This window comes from Carica papaya, chromosome 5, assembly GCF_054855325.1.
Source record: "Carica papaya isolate Zhongbai chromosome 5, ASM5485532v1, whole genome shotgun sequence".
In the NCBI taxonomy this organism is placed as follows: Eukaryota; Viridiplantae; Streptophyta; class Magnoliopsida; order Brassicales; family Caricaceae; genus Carica; species Carica papaya.
The window spans coordinates 39,699,643-39,723,925 of record NC_142313.1 but is presented as its reverse complement, the minus strand read 5'-3'; the positions used below and the strand labels follow the sequence as shown (position 1 = coordinate 39,723,925).

The 24,283-nt window shown below is 36.4% G+C and overlaps 2 protein-coding genes across 2 annotated transcripts; one reads left to right on the top strand and one right to left on the bottom strand.

Annotated features, from left to right (window-relative positions):
* Positions 1-2,062: 2,062 nt before the first annotated feature.
* On the top strand, positions 2,063-4,380 carry LOC110819681 (heat shock 70 kDa protein). The gene has a single exon (XM_022048959.2). It carries the CDS (start codon positions 2,256-2,258, stop codon positions 4,221-4,223), a length of 1,968 nt encoding a protein of 655 aa, XP_021904651.1. The 5' UTR covers positions 2,063-2,255; the 3' UTR covers positions 4,224-4,380.
* A 13,144-nt stretch (positions 4,381-17,524) lies between these two features.
* LOC110819695 (uncharacterized) lies at positions 17,525-21,069 on the bottom strand. The gene is made up of 2 exons (XM_022048984.2): positions 18,383-21,069; positions 17,525-17,982 (listed from the first exon to the last, which is right to left on the bottom strand). Exons 1-2 carry the CDS (start codon positions 20,943-20,945, stop codon positions 17,570-17,572), a joined length of 2,976 nt encoding a protein of 991 aa, XP_021904676.2. The 5' UTR covers positions 20,946-21,069; the 3' UTR covers positions 17,525-17,569.
* Positions 21,070-24,283: the final 3,214 nt, after the last annotated feature.

The window sequence follows — 24,283 nt, the reverse complement described above, 5'->3', positions numbered from 1 at the left end:
GCCTTTTGAGGTATTTTTGAATACGTGACATGTATTTTTAATTTATGGATAAAAAATTCAGAAAACTCGAGGATTGCCAAGAAACATATTGAAAAGTATATTATACAGTGAAAAGTATATTACCACCGACCTGAGGTAAGAATCTCTCACCCTTTTTTTCGTTATAGTAAATTAAATGTTAATAATCAATAACATTGTATTTTGTGAAAATTAAAAAAATTCTAAAATTTATTACAGATCACTAGTTGAGCCAGAACTGGTTAGTACAAAATTGCTTATTTTATCTATATTATTATTTTGTTGTTAGACTGTTGTTGTTGCTTACTCCACGCACTTTAACTCATAGGTTTAATTGACTTCTTGTTTATTGATTGTCTAACTGTTATTTTCATATGTTGACTTATTTGAAATAAATCCACTAATTATATTTCTAAATTGTTAAAGTATAAATTTGTATTGTTTGCTTAAATATCATTCTATTAATCTATAATTATGAAATAAAATGTTTGTATGCGATTGATAATTGGTTGATGATGCGAACCAATTTATGAAAGGCTTATTGCATATCCTGAGAAAGAGTGCACATACTCGATATATAGGAAAAATCCTACTGTGGACATTACCTCAGTCGAACGAGGCTGAGAAGTCCTATACTGAAAAGGATTGAGAAGTATAGATCACCCTCATACCGGATGGGGTATTGAGGCGGTAGTATGTTTGGCGCTCATTATCGAACGGGATATTGAGATGGCTAGTTAATTGACAAGTTGGATATTTGATCCATGCGTAGAGAGACATCTCTATGGACCCCCAAAGGTACCGATAAGTAAGTAAGGAGATAAGTTTACTATTGATTGTTCATGTAAATGTGTAACAAAAATGATATTCGAATTATTGTTTTTATAGGTCGATTTTGGAAACTCATAAGAGTAAGTATGGAGTAACAATTTTTATGTTAAATAAATTTATTTAAGAAAGTAAATGGCTTCATTAGTTATTTTATGATTTTTTTACCAATTTTTGATTTTCTGTATCGGTGATAAGTATGATATTCTTACTGGGGTAGTGTAGTTTATTCCTTTATTTAACTATTTTAGATGAAAAAGTCTAAAATCCAGATCCTAAATAGGAGGAGTGTTGCAAATAGAGGTTATCTCCCGGACCCCATCAGAGTTGCCCAGCAGAGGTTAACTCTATAGAATTTTTATTTTATTTTATTTTATTTTAACCATTTATTCCAGTACTATAGATGACTATAAGGGGACATTTTCATAATTCTATTGGACATTCTGATTTACTGTGCAAAGAATGTAAACCATAAATTCTGCATTGTTTCCGTTTATAGTTGACATAATTAAATATTTTCATTACCTTTAGCTTGGGCCTTTATATTTTTTCATAAAAAAAATTTGTTAAAAAATATCTCAATTTTATATCTTAGCATTACAAAATTAATCTTCATAAAAATACAAAAATATTTTTGAAGAATAATCAAAGTGATTTTAAATTAAAGTAAGTTCTTTCATTATCTAAAAAAATACCTCAAAAGCTAATATCAGATTTGATATATAGAAATTTACCAATAAACGAAGAAGAAACACAATAAAGACAAGAAGAAAGTAGAGACAATGAAGGTTTGACGAAAAAACTCTAATACGATATTCAAGAAAAATAAATTCTAGATGTTTCAAATAAATAAAAGTGATATTTACTTTTACACTAAATAAAAAAAAAACTACTATGCATCAATAGAATAGAAAAATACGACCTGACCAAGAAACTAAGAATAATAGAGTTAACAATTAAAATAAAATTCGTTGTTGAGAGAATTTAGTTTAAAATTTTCCATTTTCCTGCTTCCAGATTTTATTATTTTATATATATATATATTTTTTTTACCTGTATGGCGTCTGACACGTAGGATCATAATTCGCGAGGCACACCACGTAGTTTTGCTGAGCTGGAATGACGCCTCAACAACTCGCGAATTCTCGAAACGCAAACTCCTAGTCTCCTCTAGAACTCTCTACTACTTTCGAATTCAATATCTCATCATCTTGTATCTTCTACTCCTCTCTCGAATTTTCTGTTCACCTCTCCGCCCTTATATATATAGACCCACCGATCAACTCCGGTCACCATCAAAACAACACAAGAAAGCAAAGCAAAACAAAGCGAACTTCAAACATCACGAACTTTCTCCTACCAGTCTCAGAAAACCCCAAGTTTCAGATTTCACGTTTACAGGTTCATTAATGGCGAAAACTGAAGGAAAGGCCATTGGCATTGATCTGGGTACTACATATAGTTGTGTGGGAGTATGGCTAAACGACCGCGTTGAGATCATTGCGAATGACCAGGGTAACCGGACTACTCCCTCTTATGTTGCTTTTACAGATACTGAGCGGCTCATTGGAGATGCGGCGAAGAACCAGGTCGCCATGAACCCGCAGAACACAGTGTTTGATGCTAAACGTCTGATTGGAAGACGCTTCTCTGATCCTTCTGTGCAGAGCGATATGAAGCTCTGGCCATTTAAGGTCGTCGCTGGACCAGGTGACAAACCCATGATTGTGGTTCAGCACAAGGGTGAGGAGAAGCAGTTTTCAGCAGAGGAGATTTCTTCAATGGTGCTCACTAAGATGAAGGAGATTGCCGAGGCCTTTCTAGGTCAAAACGTGAAGAACGCGGTTATTACTGTCCCTGCTTATTTCAATGATTCGCAGAGACAGGCGACTAAAGATGCCGGCGCTATTTCTGGGATTAATGTGATGAGAATCATTAATGAGCCCACGGCTGCCGCAATCGCTTATGGATTGGATAAGAAGGGTTCGAGAACCGGCGAACAGAACGTGCTTATTTTTGATCTCGGCGGAGGAACTTTTGATGTTTCGTTGTTGACTATTGAGGAAGGGATTTTCGAAGTGAAAGCCACCGCCGGTGATACTCACCTTGGCGGTGAAGATTTCGATAACAGACTTGTGAATCATTTTGTTGCAGAGTTCAAGAGGAAGCACAAGAAGGATATCAGCGGTAATGCAAGAGCTCTGAGAAGGTTGAGAACAGCTTGTGAGAGGGCTAAGAGGACTCTCTCTTCAACGACTCAGACTACAATAGAAATTGATTCTTTATACGAAGGTATTGATTTCTATTCCACCATAACCAGAGCTCGATTTGAGGAATTGAACATGGATTTGTTTAGGAAATGTATGGAACCTGTGGAGAAATGTCTTCGAGATTCGAAGATTGATAAGAGTAATGTTCATGAGGTTGTTCTTGTTGGTGGATCAACAAGGATTCCGAAAGTTCAACAGTTGTTACAGGATTTCTTCAATGGAAAAGAACTCTGCAAGAGTATAAACCCTGATGAAGCTGTCGCGTACGGAGCTGCTGTACAGGCGGCGATTTTGAGCGGTGAAGGGAACGAGAAGGTTCAAGATCTTCTCCTTCTCGATGTTACTCCTCTAAGTCTCGGAATCGAAACCGCCGGCGGGGTAATGACGGTTTTGATTCCGAGGAACACGACGATCCCGACGAAGAAGGAGCAGATTTTCTCAACTTACTCTGATAATCAACCCGGAGTGTTAATCCAGGTCTACGAAGGTGAACGAGCTAGAACGAAAGACAATAATCTGCTCGGAAAATTTGAACTCACCGGAATCCCGCCGGCGCCGAGAGGTGTTCCTCAGATCAACGTCTGCTTCGACATCGACGCGAATGGAATCCTCAATGTCTCTGCAGAGGATAAAACTGCTGGTGTGAAAAACAAGATTACGATTACAAACGACAAAGGAAGATTAAGCAAAGATGAGATTGATAGAATGGTTCAGGAAGCAGAGAGGTACAAAGCAGAAGATGAACAGGTGAAGAAGAAGGTAGAAGCTAAAAACTCACTTGAAAATTACGCTTACAATATGAGAAACACGGTGAAGGACGAGAAGATCGGAGGAAAACTTAATCCAGCAGATAAACAGAAGATCGAGAAGGCGATTGACGAGACTGTTGAGTGGCTAGACAGAAACCAATTAGCAGAAGTTGAGGAACTTGAGGACAAATTGAAAGAACTTGAAGGAATCTGCAATCCGATCATAGCGAAGATGTATCAAGGTGGTGCAGGCGGTGATGTGCCGACGGGTGGTGATCCAGGCATGGCCGGTGGATATGGCAAGGCTAGCTCTGGTGGTAGTGCTGGTGCTGGACCAACCATTGAAGAAGTTGATTGAGTTAATGGGAGGTTGTTAAGAGTTTTCTGTTTTGGTTTGGTTTGTTCTGTTTCTGCATTTTGTTGAGTGGGTTTAGGGTAATGTGTGATAAATACTTGGAAAATAATCATAAGAATGTAAATGTCTTTTAAAAGTTAAATATGTTTAAAATTTTAAATTTTTTATTCTCAAAAAATGAAAAAGTTACTTAATATTTACTAACACAGTGATTGGTTGACTCCTCCACTATCAAAATATTATTTTAATTATATTCATATTGATTAATTATTTTAACATAATTAAATTAATTCTTATCAGTTTGCAATTTTAATCTATATATATTTATAAAATTTTAATTTAGTCACCACGTTAATATATACAATTGACATTAGATATATGTTGTATTTTTTTATTTGAATTAATATTCATTTATGGAAATATGACATTTAATGTACGAATAATTTTGAATTTTAATTTTTTATAGTAAACAATTAATTATTGTAATTTTCGCATAAATAAAGTGATAATAAATTTAATTATTTTAACGAATAAATAAATAATAACTGTACAAAAAAAACTCTGCACTGATCCCGAAATATTAAGAAGACAAAAAGAGACGGAAGATTTTAATTTTCTTTACATGAAAAAAAAAAGGGTTTAAGACTGTCACGTCAAGTCCTCCCAATTCTCACGGCTTTCATAACGTTTTTTATTTCCTCATTCTCTTCAGGAATTCCCGCTAATTTTCTCGAGAAAATTGGGGAACAGCTTCCTCCGAGTATTTGTTCTCACTTAACGCGTGAATGAAATGAGGCATCAGGTCGATGACGGATAAAAGATTTGCCAATCTTACTCGAGAATGAGTCACCGGTGAGTTTCGCATTAAACGTGTTTAATCAAAATGCTCTTTCTGGCATTTTCTTTCTTTATGTTCATCCGTCTGTATTGTTAGTTTCTAATGTGCCTCACCGTGAGAGATTTCATGTTGTTCGAGTAATTAAGGAGCTATAGAGCACAAAGTGAAAAATCAGGCAAAAGCTATTGGAGAAGAATTCTGTTTTCACGTCCTGCTGAACATCTGAGGTGCTAGCCAGTTCGATCTTCTAACAAAACAAAATTAATCTAAAGGAGCTATGAACAATTCAACAATAGGATTTGGCGTTGCTATGCGAACATAATCGGAAATCTATTGATTATCCATGCTGGAATAAGATTTCAACTATGACGACTTAACTAGCATTTTCATTTCGTAATTCATGATTTAATATTATATTGCTTCAATTCATGCATAAAAGGAGAATTTTTTTTTTAGATTTCCCTAGTACTATAAATGGCAATCTTTTGGCAAAGTTTAGGCTGCCAAGGTATGTTTATCAGTTAGATCATAATGAGAGTGAAAAACAAGTAAACATATAGGGCATAAATGCTCAATGTATCCATTGGCTTTTCATTATTTATGAACTTAAAACAAAAATTGCACAACCTCGTTTGTTTTGCTTAGACCGATGGCAGATTGTTGTTCGCTGTGGTTCTTATTAGAGCTTGTGGTAGAGAGGAAGCGACAAATGATTCTTTTGCTTTTGTGTTTTGGCTACTCGTTCCTGAACAAAAGGGTTCCATATCTTCTTTCCCTTCTTAGTTGACATGTACAAACCACTCCAGTGGGTCTTTGCACCTTCAGTTTAGAGAAATTTCTCCCTGTTGAACACTTTTTGATTCTCAATCTCTTGCTTTTAGCACAAAACTAATCCTGGAGGCCAGTTTTAATATAGGTTGGATAAGCTACTTAATGCAGAAAAGGAAGAAAAAAAAGAAGAGAGAAAAAAAGAGGCATAAGATAAAGCTGGCTCATATCATGATCTTGTCTGAAGGGAGTTCCAGAAATGGCATTTGAGTTAGAAAGGTATACAAGACTCAAGTCTACTGAATGTTTTACTAGTCTCTCTTCACAAAATCCAAACTTTTTTAATTTTTAATTCTCCATTATGTGTCTTTGAATTCAAAATTCATTTTACCCTTGTACAATAATTGATTTCATCCCTCTTGTTTTCACAAGGCTATTAGCCGGCTAATCTGCTGTATTAGTAGTGTATCTTTTGTTTGGAAAATCATGAGAGCCGAGAAGATATTCTAGCTCACCCATTATTTTCCAAATTAATGCTTAGGGTCTTACTTTTATTTTGCAAATTTTCTTTTCTTCTCCATCTATTCCCTTATTTCCTGAATCTTCTCATCTTCTCCTCTTCTTTCTCTAATTTTCTTTTCTCCACCCACTTGTTTGTTTATTTCCAGGAAATTTCGTTGGAAAGGTAACGGGGAATGTCAACCTGCATTTTTATAGGGAAGATATATTTTTTTATACAGTTGTGGCTGCAATTGAAGTGACATACAGTTTATCAAAAAGGGACTACGGGGTTATGATGTGAGCCAAGGTAGCCGAGAGAAGCCTTTCCCAAAGACACAAGACACATTCCAAGAGCAAGTGCCAACCTGCAGGAGGGAGAAAACCCGTTGACACTAACCCACACGGGAAGAAGCCCGCGCGTGCATGCCCACGCCCATGCGGAAGCAGCCCACACACACCGGCACTGGAAGGCACCCGCGCGCGCACGCCTGCGCAGCAGGAAGGAGGCAGCGGTCACAGGAAGGGGGATTTTTCCCGTGGGAGAGAGGCCTATTTCCGCAAGGATTCCCGCGACTCCAACTTCAAGAAGAAGTTGAAATTCGGCCAAAAATTATTTCCTACACCAGCCCAACATCAAGACCGGCCCAAGATTGTTCAAGAAGATGGGCTTAAGGATTCCCGCGGTAAGGAGAAAGGCTTTATCTTGACCCCAAAAGGAACAAGACTTGGCCCATTCAGCCTTGAGGAGCCGGAGCATGTTTCACACATGCGGCCATGTGTGAATCTCTTGATTCACACATGTGGCTGAGAGAAGGAAGGAAGGGAGAGTCCCACCCGTGTGAGACCCCTCTCCCCATGAGGGAACCAAATCCTCATCCCACTTTCTCTCTTGAAAACTTGAAGAGATCTATTCCCACTTGAAGATCACATGCGGATAAGGAAGAATGGTCCAAGAAGCATTTGGGTTTCAGTCCTAGTGATAGTAGAAGACACAGCCAAGAAGGAAGATCATTCCCACTAGTGTAACACCCGAGCCTAGAAATTTGGCCTGGGATAATTTTTCTATTTATAAAATATAAATATAAATAATTAAAATTTTAATTTTAATTTTATTTTATTAAAATTATTGAGAAAAAATGAAATAAGGACGAAATTGAAAACAATTCTGAAAAAAATGGGTGAAATTGTGAATAAAGAGAGTGTTTGTGAAAGATAATTTGAAAATAGGTGGTGAAATTGTAAAAAGAAAAAATAGGGCCACGTGGAACGGTCACGTCAGCAATCATGGCAAACTAAGAAACGCCGCGTGGTAGAGACGCTGACACGGGAGGCCACGCGGGCAATCCACGTGCTTGGGCGATTCGACGGTCCAGATCGCATTCCGTGAGCATGAATGGCTCAAATGCATTCCCTCTTTATATACGATTGAACGGACGATATTAATTGCGATGAACGGTCCAAATTCGCTTATGCAATCGACCTAAACAGACAATGATCGGATGACTATCCTCGTTCCACGTCAACGCGGATGGATAGCCCGGATAAGAGGGAAGAAAGGTATTTAAATCTCTCTTCAGTCGGCCCCAAACCCTAGCCGACACCCAGTTAGAGAAGAAGAAGAAGGAGGTGGCCTAAGGGAAGACCAGCCGCCGGAGGGACGCTGCTGTCGCCGCACCGGAGCCACGCTGACAGCTGAGAAAGGTAAAATATTTTCCTTCCTGCTCAAAATTCAATCCCGAGCCTCCCTGTAGCTATATCGGAGGAAAAAAGGGCGATAGGTGAGCTGGAAACCGCGGGCAAAGCTTGGTCAAGCCGCCACAGCCAAAATCCGAAACTCTCTCTGATGAGTCCCTTTTTGTTTTCCGTTTCGCATAATTTTGTGACCATCGTGTCCACCGTCATTTTCTGGTACTGGTTAGCTGAAGAAGAACCCTAGTTGCGAAAGAGAACTGCCAAAGTCTATGCATTCGATGGCCCACCGCCAGAAAGTTTTCTTTTTTTTTTTTTTTTGTCTTTTCCGGCCAACCAAGGCCTCCTAACCCGTTTTTCTGTAGGTTTATTCGTAAAACTGGCCGAAACCGGTCAGGCCGAGGCGAACCGCTACCGTAGGCGCCGGAGCATGGCGCCGCCGCTGTGCCGGAACCCTAAAATTTGCCAGAAAGATTTTAAAATGCATATTCTGGCATTTCAAGGTATTTTTTGATACCTGACGAGTATTTTAATTTTCATAGAAAAAATCCAGAAAATTCGGGGACTGCTAGGAGGCGTAGTAGACAGTACGGTATTTCGAACACCGATCCGGCGTAAGGATGTCTCACCCTATTTTTTGTTACGGTAAATTAAGACTTAATAATCAATAATTTCATGTTTTGTAAAAATTAAAAAAATCTTAATAATAATTACATGTCACTAGTGGAGTCGGAACTAGTTAGTGTACGATTGTTCTAGTTTACTACCATTTTCTCATGTATTGCTTAAAATATTTACTATTGAATTATGTGCATTAAATTGATAGTTTGAATTGTGTTCTCGATTATTTGGTTTATTTGGTTTTTTCTCTATTGTTTATTTATTTAGTTGGTTATTTGGTTACTCAGTTATGATAAACTGTGTTGCTTGCGTAGATGCCTTTTAGATTAATCTGTAAATATGAAATTATGTGTTGGTATGCTATTGATGATTGTTTGGATGATGAGAATGTATATATATAAAAACTTACTAGATACCTCGGGAACGGATGGATGGATTCGGTACATAGAGAATCTTATTATGAACATTATTTCAGTTGGACGGGATTGAGAAGTCCCATACTGGAAGGGTTTGAGAGATATGGTTCACTCTCATATCGGATAGGGTATCGAAACGAAAATATATTTGGCCCCTATTACCGGACGAGGTATGAGAACGGCCGGATTAATTGTCAATCTAGATGCTGGGTTCAGAGTAAAAAGATATCCCTATGGACTCCCAAGGGTCCCAGTAAGTAGGATAAAAGGAAGAGTTACTGATCTTATACACGAAATTAAAACATCACTTGGTTACTTGTTTTTATAGGTTAATTTCGAAAAAACCCATAGCGATAAGTATAGAATAAAACATTTTAGAGTTAAATTTATTTACTTAAATTAAGGGTTCCATTAGTTGTTTTGTGATTTTTATCAATATTCGGTTTTCTGTATTAGTGATTAGTGTGATATTCTTACTGGATTAGTGTAGCTCACATTTTTATTAACCATTTCAAATTAAAAAAATCAAGATTCAGATCCCGATCGGTAAGAGAGTTGTGAGTAGTTCATCTCCCGAATTCCCTTCAAGTGCTAGTGGATGTTAACCCTTAGGATATCTATTTATTTGTTTTTAATTATCAGTTTTTTTTTTATAAACCAATGTAGAAGGGATATTCCCGTAATCCTGTTAAGCATTCCAATTTACTGTGTAAGAAATGTAAATCCAAATTTTATTATTCGCTTTCGCATTTAGATAATAAATCATTTTCTTTTAATTTCAGGCCCTTTACAACTAGTGTGGGAATTCTACCCCGAGGAGGAATCCTTATGCCCACCGACTTCTCCTCTCAAGATAGGTGAAGAAGTCCTTTTGGGACTCAATTCAAACAAGAAAGAAGACTTACATGCGGCTTTGGACACAAGACTTCAAAAAGGAATAATCTTCAATTAAAATTAATTAATGAAGGAAGAAGTTACAGAGGAATCGACCATAAACAAGCTTGATCCTAGCCAAATTCCTCCATCAAGAATCCTCTTGAAAAGTGTTTTTTACTTCGACATCAACAAGAAAATGTTACCACAACTCTCAATTGGATTCCACAACATAAATTAATTAGTTAATCAAAGTCTTAATCCGAAGAATTCAAGGATAACAAGTTCGGTAAGGAGACTTCAAGTTATTCAAGAGAGAAGAGTTTATTTTAATGCTTTCCTAGTTAAAGTTAATTTAAAAATTTAATTAGGATTTAGTTTTCCGAATTCTATTCGAATATGTAAGGTGAATGCCTATGTATAGGGCATGCCCCTTCTATTGTATTCACTCAATTTTAGATTAATAAGATATTTAGTTGTTGCTTTTAGCTTACACTGATTGTGAGTGTTCAACAAGGGATTCTTCAACTATCTTGTTGAGCATAGGAACTAAGTTTACTTATCGAGGTAAGCTCGTAATATCTTTTCAATTCCGATTTTTTAATTATCAAATATTTTAGTTTTGTAACGGTTTCAGAAATTTAAAATGAAATATGTGTATTAAAAATGTCAAATGCGGAAGCGTAATAAAAGTAAATTGATTAACATCCCTTACACAAAACCAAAAACGTGCTCGAAATATAAAAGAACAAACTAACTAAAAGAGATACTCGAAAATGAGAACTATAAATATAACTACGGAGTCCTTAGGTGTCTCCTTCGCCGTCTTCCTGCGGAACGGGCTCGGGAACAATGTTTTCCTGATCTGAAATAGTTAAATAAGGAATGAGCTACACCAGCCCAGTAAAGACATCACACGATCTCACTGCCACGGAGGTAAAGGTGGGTAGAAAACACAAAAAGACCAATGGAGCATAATTTATAACAAATTCTTTTATCCGTAATAAAATCCTTTACTGTCCACTTACCTCGGTGAGATCCATAAAACAACATATGAAAGCAATAACATTATCATCATCATGAAATCGTATGAACTGTATAATATAATACTTATCACACCTTTTCATTTCAATCATTAAACAACATATTTTCCTCATTTACTAGCTTACTAGTATCCATGGGGATCCATAGGGATCCCGTTACCCGTGAACCCTTAACATTTATAACCTGATTCCAGGGCCGTCCCCATACCCCGTCCAGCATGGGCGCCAAAACCATGAACCTCAATACCCCGTTCGGTATGAGGGTGAAACGGGCCGTCCCCACACCCCGTCCAGTATGGACACCAAAACACATAAGGTCTCCATACTCCGTCCGGTATGAGAGACCACGTTCCCGGTAGGGTTCCCTACGGATCCGGTTCGTCCACCATCTCTCAGGATATCTAGTCAGGCTGTCCACATTATTCACTATCAATTCACATAACCTTTTTGACATTTTTCTTGGTTTCAATCAACCAAACACACACAACATGTAAACCAGTAATGGACACCAACAAGACAACACAGTATCGGGTTCATCATAATACAAACTATAATAAAAGAAACCATGATTCATGCACACGAGACCATAACGTAATTATATCAAACATCATGCTGCATTTAATACTGGAAATTAAATCAAACAATAACGGACCAACACTGTATCAGACTCGGGCTCCATTGGCAACCTTAATCAATTATACATTTATAAAGTCACATAGTTCAGTTTGATTATTTATTTAGCTTTAATACCGTGATAGGAAATAGGGTGAGGGGTCCTTACTTGTTTCGGGGTCTGAATACGGCTCTACAGTGCGCCTACAGGCTGTCCCTAATTTTTCCTGAATTTTTTTCCGGGGAATTGAAACGTACTACTGGTACCTGCACGTGTCCCAAAAAATCCCAAATTAGACCTAGGGCCCCTTTCGGCCAATATCGCAATTCCGGCACGGCGGCTCTGCCGTGCTCCGGCGACGGCGCCGTCACTTGCGGCGGCGATTCACCTCGGGTTGGCCCTTTTTGGCCGAATTCGGCCACGTTTGCATCGGTCCCTGCGATAGGACAACCCTAGGGCCCTCGGTGGGCCGAAAAATCACGAAAAACCAAAACTTACCGGCAGCGGTGCTCTCGGGTGCGGCGGCTCCTCCAGCGTGAGTCGCGTTTTGATGTTTGGCTCCGATCAACCTATAGAGAAAGGAACGGTGATCACAGTGGTATAAAATTTGCATCAAACGGAGGCCGGGAAGGGCCTCATCGGAGGCAAAAACCGAGGAGGGGTGCGGCGGTGCCGCTGGGTTTCGGCTGGGTTTTCCAGCCGTTTGGCCGGTGGTTTGGCTCCGGTTTGGCCATAGACGGACTCAGCGTCGAAAAACGAGCAAGGGGGAGAAAAATTACCTTGATCGACGGTCGGAAACTTCCCTGGTGCGGCGGCGGGTGGCGGCGGCCGGCTCCTCCGGCGTCTGGTTCTTCTTCTCCGGCGAGCACTGGCGGCTAGGGTTTCTTTGGTCAGGTGTGGGTGGGGGTATTTATACCCTTTGCCTTTTAATTTTGACCGTCCATCAAGATTAAATCTGGGCCGTCCGATCGCGATTTAATTGGGATTAAATCTGGACCGTTCATCGCGATGCAATCTGTGCCGTCCGTGCCTGATTGAATCTGGGCCGTCCATGCGCACGTTTGATCTGGGCCGTCCGTGTGCGCGGGAATGGATCTGGGCCGTCTGATTGCGCGCACGCGGATCGCCCACGTGGCCCGTTCCCTGGTCAGTGTTGCCTTGCCACGCGGCGCGTTCTGGTTGGCCGGGGCTGCTGACCGGGTCGCTGACGTGGCTGCTGACGTGGTGCTGACGTGGCACAACTTTTCTAAATTGCGTTTTGACCCCCGATTTCCGATTTTCTTTTCAAAAACACTCCCAGAATCCAAATTTTCACCCATTTTTACCCAATTTTATCATTTTTATTATTTATATTTTCATTGAATTAAATTAAACTAAGTTAAATAAAAAATCAAATAAATAAATAAAAAAAATAATAAATAAAGTATTTATTTATTTATTTGGGTGTTACAACTTTGCCTTCACACTGTTGATTGCGGGTTAATTTAGGAAGGTTTATTAGGGATTTAAGTTCTCTGCATATTAATGTTATACGCGGGGTTTTAGATTGTATTGTTGATCTCGGGTTCTACATAAGATTATTTCCGAGGTTGATGTGAAAAAGGCGTATGATCATGTATTCCATCATTCTTTTATATGCTTAATAGGATTGGGCTTTGTTACTAAGTAGTGCTTTTGGATGAAGACTTATACTTTGCTTCGTTTGTTGCTTTGGTTAATGGGATTTTCTTCGAAGCATCCAAAAGACTCGGATAAGAAAATGTTATTCTCATGATCATTTTATAATTGTGATAGCAGCCCTCCATTTGATTAATAGAGCTATAGAAACTCAATTTTCTTTCTTTTTTTTGCTGGTCTAATATTAGGGAAAATGAGGAAGCTGCAGATATTACTTATCTGTTTTTTGTTGACGATAAATTACTTTTTGGCGAAGCTGGTTTTTCTTCTTTTCTTTCAAGTGGTATCTTTACTCTGAATGACTTAATTGTTTCCAGTTGGTATTTCAAAAAAAAAAAATTTGTTTCCAGTTGGAGAAGGGAGTAATTTGGTCCTCCTTGTTGGTATTTTGAGATGTAAGGTGTCTTCTTTCCCTATAAAATATTTAGGTCTATCTCTTGGTGCTAAAATAAAGATGTTTCCAGTTGGAAACACGATAGTGAACAAATTTGAATTTGGACTTGGGGGATGGAAGATGAATTATCTAAGGCGGGAAGATTGATACCCACAAAAGGCACTTTGGTGAATCTACTAATTTATTAGTTGTCACTTCCAACTGTTCCAGTTAGTGCGGTGAAGAAACTTGAGGCCATATTGAGATTCTTTCTTCTAGGGATAAGGGATATGGAGGAGAAAAGGTGCGGTCAAAGATTCTATTCAAGAAGGAGATCTTGGGATTAGGTCAATTGTTAAATTCAATAAAGTATTACAGGGAAAGTGGCTTGGAGATTTGTGAGAGAATATAACAGCCTATGAAGAAGAGTGGCTAAAGCTAAGTATTACAAGGAAAGTGACTTTCAGCCCCTTCTGACTTTGTTTGCCACAATTTAAGCTGACCAGTATTTCTTTGAATTGCGAGGATAACTCTTACAATTAACTGCTCAATCACCTTTCAATCTCTGCGCTCTGTGCCTCGTTTGCGGCTAATGCTTTCTGGAGCATCAATCGCAGATCTTCTTCTGTTGTAGAGTCGCCCATAGTGTTAAGCTCTGATACCAATTTGTTATGTTCTTGAGATAAGAATCTTGTCATCAGGCGGGTTACCGGATAATCTGATTCTGGATCTTGCTTCTTTCCGTTGTTATGATTCCTTGAATTATTTCTAAACTTATCAAAGGGAGTTTGACACTTTGGATCTCGTTAGAGAGAACTCCAATATTTATATTGTAATTATAATTCTGCTTATCTCTTTATTAATTTTAGAACCCTTCAAATAGGATTAGATGCATTACATTATAGGAAACGTTTATTATTTAGGTTTCCCTTAACAAAAATGAAGGAGATTCCTAATTAGGAGATAAGTCTCCAAAATAAAAATTAAATTCCCAAATAAGAGATAAATTTTCTTAATTAAGAGATATATTTCTAGAATAGATTAAACCTTAACCATATAATAAAAATTAATTCCTAAATAAGATATACGCTTTCCTAACTAATAGCTAGGTTTCTAAAATAGGACAAATCTAAACCATATCTGTTCCTTATTTGCCTTTTCTGCAATAAGAATAGCCCACAGTCTATAGCACTCACCTTGCACAGTTTGCCAAGGGATAGAGAGATAAATATCCTTTGATATTTAATCCAATAGTTAATCTGTAAATACTTCTACTCATGTAGTTTTAACCATACTCTTGCAGTTTTGTACTATTGGGTTTCTACTATCTAATCTCCGGTAATGGGCAATAGACAGCACATTACTTTCATACACACCCGAGAATATTAAACTCACAAACTCTATGCAACAGACCTTGGAGATGAACACCACCCTATCCTTGATAAAATGAGAACATTGAAGGCACTGATCACTGTCTATCTCAGTTGTGAGGGGTTTTCGGCTCTCACTCCACTTCCTTAACCATGAAGATTTTTCATTGATTTTGGCAGATAGGGTCATTGTGGCCTTTTCTATATACAACAATCAGCTTTTAATCTTAAATCATATTTGATTTAAATTTTGAGGCATTATTTTGTTTCAAAGTTTTACAAATTACAATGGCAATTGTAACATTAATATTAATCATACTGGGGAGTTAAAAATAATCATGTATTTTGCTTTATTTCATTTTTATCATATTAACTTGTAAGGTAATGCCAATGCAGAAACATCTGAAAATTATGAAATTGATATCGCAATCAATATTTCACTGCTTTGTTTGCCTTGCATTAAAGGTACTAATTTCGTTTGAAACTGAATGTATTTGGTCAATTTTTGTCAGATAAGTTCTCTAGTTCTAGTACTACTGTCAATAGTTTGACAATTGTAAAAAGTCATATAATCAAGGTTTTAGGTTAATTTGTTGCCTTAAGTTCTATCAATGACATTCTATTTTGTTTCAGTGGAAAAAGAGATGCCGGTGTCACAAAGCTGATTGTCTTAGTGCACTAGCATTCTTGTTGTCTAAGTAAAGGTGCTTTTGTTTTTGGCCACAGTGGAGGCCATTTGCTTGCCGATTACCAGACTGTTCTACACCCTCTTTTTTCTTTTTATTTATTAGGAAATGAATATTATTAGAAAATTTTGTGTTGCCAATTAAAGTCAGAAGAATCACCGAGAATATCCAAAGTACGTTGAAAATGTGATGTAACTTTTATGCCGTCTAGTATGTTTGCCAACACAATGATGGTTGATCTAGCATGTTGGTGATGAAATTTGTCTGTCATATTGGAGATTTGAATTGGAGGTTGTCATAGCTCACAATTACTTGTTGGCTCCTGCACTGCTAGTGTTTTTGTATCTTTTATCATTTTCATATTTATAAAAGTCAACCTATATTCCTAAAAATCAACTTTGTGGATGCAAACTGTTCAACATATGCTGTTCTGTACTGCCAGTAGTGTGTATTTGTCGGAAAGTATCGAGGTTTTTATTTTTATTTTCTTTATACAGTTATTACAAAGATTATGAACTGTATGAACTAGCAGATAACAATGAATCATGCAAACTTGCACGTGAACAAAGCCTGCCATGGCAGTATTACCTAGCGGAGCAATATTTCTTTCCTAATTATTCACTTTTCTAGGTAATTATTTATTTCACTTTTTGGCTGTGAATAAAATATGAAACCATTATGTATAAGATTATGGGTGCCAGGTTTTGCAAAATAATCAAAAAGTCATGAAGATAGACAAATTCACTGCTCATATATGTACCCATGTGCAGTCTACCTATGTAGAAAGCGTCCCAATCATCATACATAAGTTATGAAGATGCTTATTTTTCCTTTTCTTTTAACAGTGTTGATGTACTTGGAGAGCTAAGCTGTATAATGGATAGGGATCGTTCTAATCACAGAAAATCTGTCTCTTTTTATTTTCTTTTTATTATGCTACTAGCCTTCAAGGCAGTATAATCAATAGGGATCATTCTCATTATTGGATATCTGTCCCTTGCTTTCTCTTGGTAGATGCAGAAACATTGTTTTTTTGCTCTGCTTCTTTGTGCAAGACATGAGCCAAAATATCATTCATCATGTGTAGGAAATGCAGTATATCATGGAAAGATGAAGGTATCTGAAATTCAACTGAATTTCAATTTTTAAAGAAAGATTATTGCTGAGATCAGAAAGGTGAAGGTATTACTCTTATATTTTATTTGGTTCAAATTTTAATTTCATTGACAGAAATTTGAGCCAAAATAGTGTTCTTTCATACAACACAAATATGATGGAGTATCCCAACCACTATAAATTTGATAGATGTTTGAGCCAAAAGTAGTATTTTAGTTCCAAATCAATCCCATGTGCAATCCAACTTAATTGTTTTTATAATTTCTTCTTTGATACATGAAAAATAGAAATCTATGGTTGGGAAAATGAAGATATAGGTGAAGTTGATTCAATTAGGCATTTCAAAAATCCAATAGTTGTGGAAGTGAAGATATAAGTGAAGTTGATTCTATTAGACATCAACTTTGTAAATTATAATTAATTTTCAAATTTAGGAATTGAATAGAAGCAGAAAATGTTTGAACCATATTGAGTATTAGTTAGATTCTGCAATCAATATATCAATTCTGTTGTGAAGTTGACTAGGTCTAGACTTCAGGTTTTCAATTTTATTTTGGATCTTCTCTTGCCAGGGCTTGTGGTTATGGGGGAATGTTATTTGTGGAGAAATTCCAAGGTTGTGCTTAAAATGTCTTAACAGATTCTCTGGTGATTCTTGCAACCCTTGGTGCGTTGTCATATATATAGATTCAGTGAGTGCTCTAAGGTTAATGCAATAGCAAATAAAAAAATTGATAGCATTCATCTGTACGCCTACCAAGGCTGTTAGTCATCGCCTAGCGTGGAGGAAGAAATACCAAGAGAAGAGGCAAATGTTACAGTAGTATCACCACTGAGGTATCTCTTGAGACGATCTAAGTCATCTGCAGCATCGAGCATTGTGGGCCTTGTGGATGGAGACTCCTGTGTGCAGAGAATACCCAATTCTGTCATTTCTCCTACTGCTATCTCCCACATTTTCTGAACTTCAGGTGATTGGACTTTTGAGGCCCTAAGCAGTGAGGTATCGATCACTTTTTCCATGCTTCCATGGTAATGATTCTTCACCCATCTGTGCAGGTTTAGTGCACCAACAAACATATCATCTGTTGGCCTTTTTCTAGTAACCATCTCAAGAACCAAAATGCCAAAGCTGTAGACATCTCCTTTGGTAGACCTGTTTGACCCAGATCCATACTCTGCATAATAATGGGTCAGAAAATTATTAGATTCTCACCTACTTGCTCTCAAAATCAGATTATTGAAAACTTAATAAGATTAGTTGTATTGGAGGCTAAGGTTTGATGGAGAGAACATTTGTAATTTTTAGAATTATGCTGTAGTGAACTCAAAGCCATCTCTTCCATGAAAGTAGGCGTATTTGGCCAAACTTCATATATTCTTGTATCTTTACTTTTCTTGGTAACAAACTGATCCATTAATTTAGTGACTTACATAACAGTTGTTTTCCAATTAATATGAAAATTTCATCAATCTAATGTTTTTGTATGTTTTACTTGTTAATCTGAAAGTGATTTGAACTTAGATTCTGTTTTTTCTTTCTTTGTTTTCAGTTGGAGAAACGTAGGAAACTTGTACCTGGTGCAATATATCCGACAGATCCATACAGCATATTTGCAGTAGAGTTGCCCATGTTGTCAACAAGTCCCGCATTTCCAACTCCAGCTGTCATGACTAACCTTGCTATCCCAAAATCAGAAACCAAAGCTGTCATGTCATCATTTAGAAGAACATTGCTTGGCTTTAGATCACAGTGTATGACTCTCACTGGGGAGTGGTGATGCAAGTAGGCCATCCCTTCAGCAATATCGCTGCATATATTCACCCTCTGGATGAGACTCAAATCTGAAGAGCCCGAGCTTAACCCTGATGTTGAATGTGGATAGAGACGGCTGTCCAAACTCCCATTTGCCATGTAAGGAAGAACAAGAGCCTTAAAGTCAGGTAAACTGCATGCTGTCACAATCCTGATCAGGTTTCTGTGTCTTATCCTTTTCAAAACTTGGCATTCCCGGTTAAAACTCTTTCTGGAATTTCCAGATTGCAACTGTAACACCTTTACAGCAATGGCCATTCCATCTGGTAGAACTCCCTTGTAAACGCGTCCATAGCTACCTGTGCCAATTAGTCTCTGCTCATCAAATCCGTCGGTTGCCTCCGACAATTCTCTGTAAGTGATTCTTGGGAAATTCAATATCTCTGGCGTACTCGGTTTTTTTACAGCTTCGATTTTGTTAGATGAAATTACTAATTTAATATGACGGAATCCAATCACACAGCATATTGTTGTTAAAAATCCAGACACAAATATGACTATCACAAATATAATTAGAAACGTCCGGGAATGAAGCCAATGCCTCCTCAGAGAGCATATAGGTATTCCTGGTATAACCCCACAAAGGTGTGGATTGCCTAAGAATGACATGTTGGTGGTTAAGTTAAAGATGCCACCAGATGGAATCATACCTTCAAAGTTATTACTAGAAAGATTCAGAAATGTAAGACGGGGAGCTTTGTTGAGGCTTACAGGGATTATTCCAGACAGGTGGTTTTCTGAAGCATCAAAAGATTCTAGGCTCATTAGATCACCCAAAGAATCTGGAAGTTGACCTTGCAGAAAATTGTGTGCCAAATTTAGCAACCTCAATGCAGTGCAACTTGATATCTGAGGAAATATACTTCCGTTGAGGTGGTTGAATGAAACGTCAATCTCCTGAACATTTTCCAGCTTGCTGAACTCTATTGGAAAAGGCCCGTCCAGATGATTATGTGAGAGATTTAGAAATATTCTAATCTCACGTATCCCTGATAATTCTGGAGGTATGCTTCCTGTCAAATTGTTGTAGGACAAATCTAGCCTATAAAGATCTATGCAGTGTGCCATTGCTGGAGGTATTTTTCCTGAGAGTTGATTGTTGTTAAGAAACAAAGAACTGAGATGAACCAAGTTCCCTAGGCTTGCTGGGATTTCACCAGACAGTTCATTGTTTGATAAATCAAGAACACCCAGATGAGGAAGTTGACCTAATGTTGCGGGGATCACACTGTTAAACCAGTTGTATGATAAAGAGAGCTGTTGCAGATGTGACAGCTGACTGATCTCTTCCAAGATAGTTCCGCTTAGATGGTTATGTGATAGGTTCAGCTCCCTAAGAAATGAAACATTTCTTATCTCTGCAGGAATTGATCCAACAATGTTGTTTTCTGGAAGAAAAAGATGTGTTAGCTTAGGCTGACCAATGGAACTTGGCAGTCTTCCTCCAATACCCATCCCGGTTAATTCGATTTCCTCTAAAGCTGTGCAGTTTTTCAGGGAGGTAAAGAATGGGTTAAGATTGGTGTTACGATCATGGCTTGTCATTTTGTTATATGACAAATAAAGGTAGGTAAGGTTGACAAGCTTCTCTACAATTTGGGATGGCAACTCACCTGTTAGATAATTGTCCTGCACATCTAAATTATACAGTGAGGTATTATTCATCAAAGATGCAGGAAGTTTACCTGTAAATTGATTGCCGTACAAGTTGAGGTTCCATAGGTTTAGACAATTCCCAATTTCTTCTGGAATTTTGCCTTGGAGGAGATTGTTGGAGAGGTCAACATTTCTCAACAAGGTGCAGTTAGAGAAAAAGGATGGTGGAATTTCACTGGTCAAATAATTTTGATTCAATGTTACAACAGTAAGATTGGCAAGAGCAGAAAGGGTGTCTGGTATAGGACCTTCTAAATTGTTGGTGTCTAGCAAAAGATGGCGGAGGTGATATAAGTACGAAAGTTCAGGCGGGATTCTACCATAGAAGTGATTTTCAACTAGACTTAAAACTCGGAGGCCAGTGAGATTTGAAATGCAGGGTGAAAGTGGCCCGTAAAGCTCACTCTTTGACAAATTGAGCCGTGCAACACGATGATGGTTATTGTCACATGTGACACCTGTGAAGTTGCAAACGTTAACCGTGTCGACCCAATTAGCTAGCGTTAAGTTAGGATCAAATACTATGGTACGCTTGAATGCCAGAAGAGCTGCCTTGTCGGTTAGTAAAGAGTGGCGAGTGTGGTGGTGATGGCCAACACCTAATGTTAAAACCAAATGCTCCAGGAGAATAAAAATTCTTGTAAACCCCGAAATATTGATGCTTCTCATGGTTATGGCTCATGTTATGAGGGCTATAGGCCTCCTTGCTTTCTCCTAGCTCCTTCTTTCTACATTGCTGCTAGGCAATAAAAGAATATAGAAGTTGCAGGTGGAGAGAGTTAGTTTGTTGTGTGGCTAAAGGAGTCGCAAATGAGAGGTGGATTGAGTGAAAGTAGAAATTGATATTTCCGTAAGGAAATTCTGTACAGGGTATGATTTCCTTGATGACTAAATCCATTATGGAACAAAACTATATTTATACTGCAATAATTGTTGTTGTTGATTATTTCTTTGTTGTTTGTGTTCTTTTAAAATTGAAATTAAAAATTAAAATTTTTTAGGCTGTAGCATGATGATGAGGTCCTCAACTTAGGATGGATGGGAGCGGATTGAATATGCATTATGAGATATGCTTCCATGACATTGGTGGATTGTATTCCTTTTCTAGCAGCCTATGCATGCGTAGCTTAAAGTATTATATCTTGATGAATATTGAATACACCGCAGCATAACCCCACACACACACACACACACACACACGTGATGCACGGACATGTATCAAAAGTCACTGTTTGGTCTCTCAACAGTTTAATTCTTACAACTTTCAAATGTATTTAACAAGTCCTAATATATATTTTTCCTTCTTTCCTTTTTTTTTTTTTGAGGTAGTATAGGAGATAAAATTTAAACCCGAATTGTTGACAAGGAATCCCAAGTGCATGAAGCAGTTATGTTACCCAATTTAATGCTCTGTTTATATTATTTTTAGTGGCTGATATGTTAAATCTAATGTAATTTTCAAATTATATGTATGTATATACAACTATCTCTGACTTGTGTTTTTTACAAGGTGAAATTTATATGGTGTTGTGGGTAAAAACAATCATGTGAGAAATGATTGTAATTAGGTTTGGTATACATCCTTTGGTATCCAAATTTACTTTTAATTTGGCAGAAATGTCATTTCTCTTTTTTGTAGGTATAATAAACATTATCATTATGGGTTAATACCTTAATCTTTTTTTTTTAAAATTATTAACTTAAATAGACATTAAGCTGTTAAATTTAATTTTCGCAAGAATTTCCTCATGATTCTTATGGCTGAATTTATCCCTAAAATTATATAAGTTACTATAATGTGAGAAATAAAAAAAAAATGTCATAATTATTGAAATGCAGGTACTTGAAAAACCAAACATAGGATATTGTAGACTTACTTTTAGAAAAAAAAGTTCTATAGAATGGAAGTGACTGTTTACTATAAAATACGTGATAGATGGTATAATTGAAAAGTGTAAAATAAAGCTAGGCTAAAGGATATATTCAAACTTATAGGATAAACAATTAAGAAATCTTCTTACTAGTAGTAGAAATGAATATAGTACAAGTTTTACCATCTCTAGCTACCCATCTTAATTAGGAGTTACAATAATTTAATGTTAAAATGCATTCCTATATAGTGAGTTAGAAGAAGTGATTTTATATGCAAGTCCCACTATAATTTTTTAAAGAAATGGGTACGAACTAAATATTTAATTGAAAATATATTTTATGAGTTTAAGCAGTCACTCTGTTTATCAAGCACTCAGATTCAAAGAAAATTAAAGTTATTCTACTATACGTTGATGATATTAATATAATAGAGGACGATAAAAAAGAAAAACTTATGCTTAATATATTGTTTGGTTAACGAGTTTGAAATTAATGAATTAGAAAAAAAGTAAATTACTTCTTAGAGTTAAAGTAACTCATTCAAAATCAGGGATCTCCATCTTATAACAAAAATGCATAAATGATTTAGTAAAATATATAAATAAATTAACATATAAAATTATGTAGTACACTTATTAACCCCAATCATAAGTTGGGATCAATAAAATAAAATATAGAAATAGATAAGAGGATGTACCATATATATATTAGTTAGATAGTTGATTTACCTATCGCACATATAAGACCTAAGATTGTTTATATAGTTAGTGTGTAGTTAATTCGTGTACAACTCTAAAGAGGTACACTTGCAGACAATCAATAGAGTATTACACTACTTAAAGGTGTACATGAGAAAGACATTATGTTCGAAAGGAATTATAGATCTATACTGATGTAAATTATGCATGACCAATAGTGGATAAAAGATATACTACAAATTGTTGTATTTTTCATAGGTGTAATTTGGTCACTTAGAAGAGTAAAAAATAGAATGTAATTGCAAGATTAAATCAGAGTTAGAATTCAGAATAATAACACGAGAGATACGTTATTGTAGTTGAAAAGATTCGTAAAGATTTAAGAATAAAATAGGATGACATAATGCACTTTTACTATAATAATAATTCGACAATGAACATTGTCGAAATATGTTGAAATTAATAAACATTTTACTAAAGAGAAGTTAGATAGTGGTCTAATATATACATCCTATGTGCCTACCAAGTTAGAGCTCGGAGACATGACTAAAAATTTGAGTAATTTAGTGTTTTAGACCATCATTTTCAAGTTGGGGGTGGGTAATATTATTCCCGGCTTGAATAAAAATGTTAAAGAATATAACTTCTATATAAGGAACATATTATTTAATAAGAATATAGAATAAAGACAAAAACTTTTTACATGTTTCTCTTATATATCAATTAAATAAGAGGAGCTAAATTAAATAGAGACAAAAATATGTACTACTTAATGATTGCTTCAGAAAAGAAAAAAATGATGCATGAAGTTACTCCTCCCTTTTTCTTTTAATTTTTATAGTGTTATTACTTATTATATATAAAATAGGTGAAAATATATATTTTTTTTGTCTTTGTATTATTATTATTATTTTCAATTTGGTGCACGCCTTAAGTTTTGTCTAAATGCTCCTTATATTTTTAAACAATCTTTTAATTACTCAATCTCTATAAGTTATCACTAACACTATTAACATTTCATGTCACGTGATATTAATTCGAACACATGATATCTTTTAATTAGTTAGTTTTTTAAATCAAATGTCACGTATAAAAAATTTGGATCAATCTAAACTCGTTCAGACAATTTAAAAATTTTTAAATTAATTCAAACTAATCGTGTCATATGATGTCTGATATATGATGCAAAGAAATGATTAACAAAAACGTGTTACGCACCAAGATTGATGACATGTGATGTTAGTGTTAATAGTGTCAGCAGTCAAATAACGGAGAGAGATTAACTCGAATATTTTTTAAAAATAAATAAATTAATTTAAGAAATTAAGGTAAATAATAAATTAAAAAATAATAATAAAGAGGAAAAAAAAAAAATTTATCCCTATAAAAAAATAATTGTGGTGGTGTTGGGTGGCTCACCACAATTTAAAGCATCCA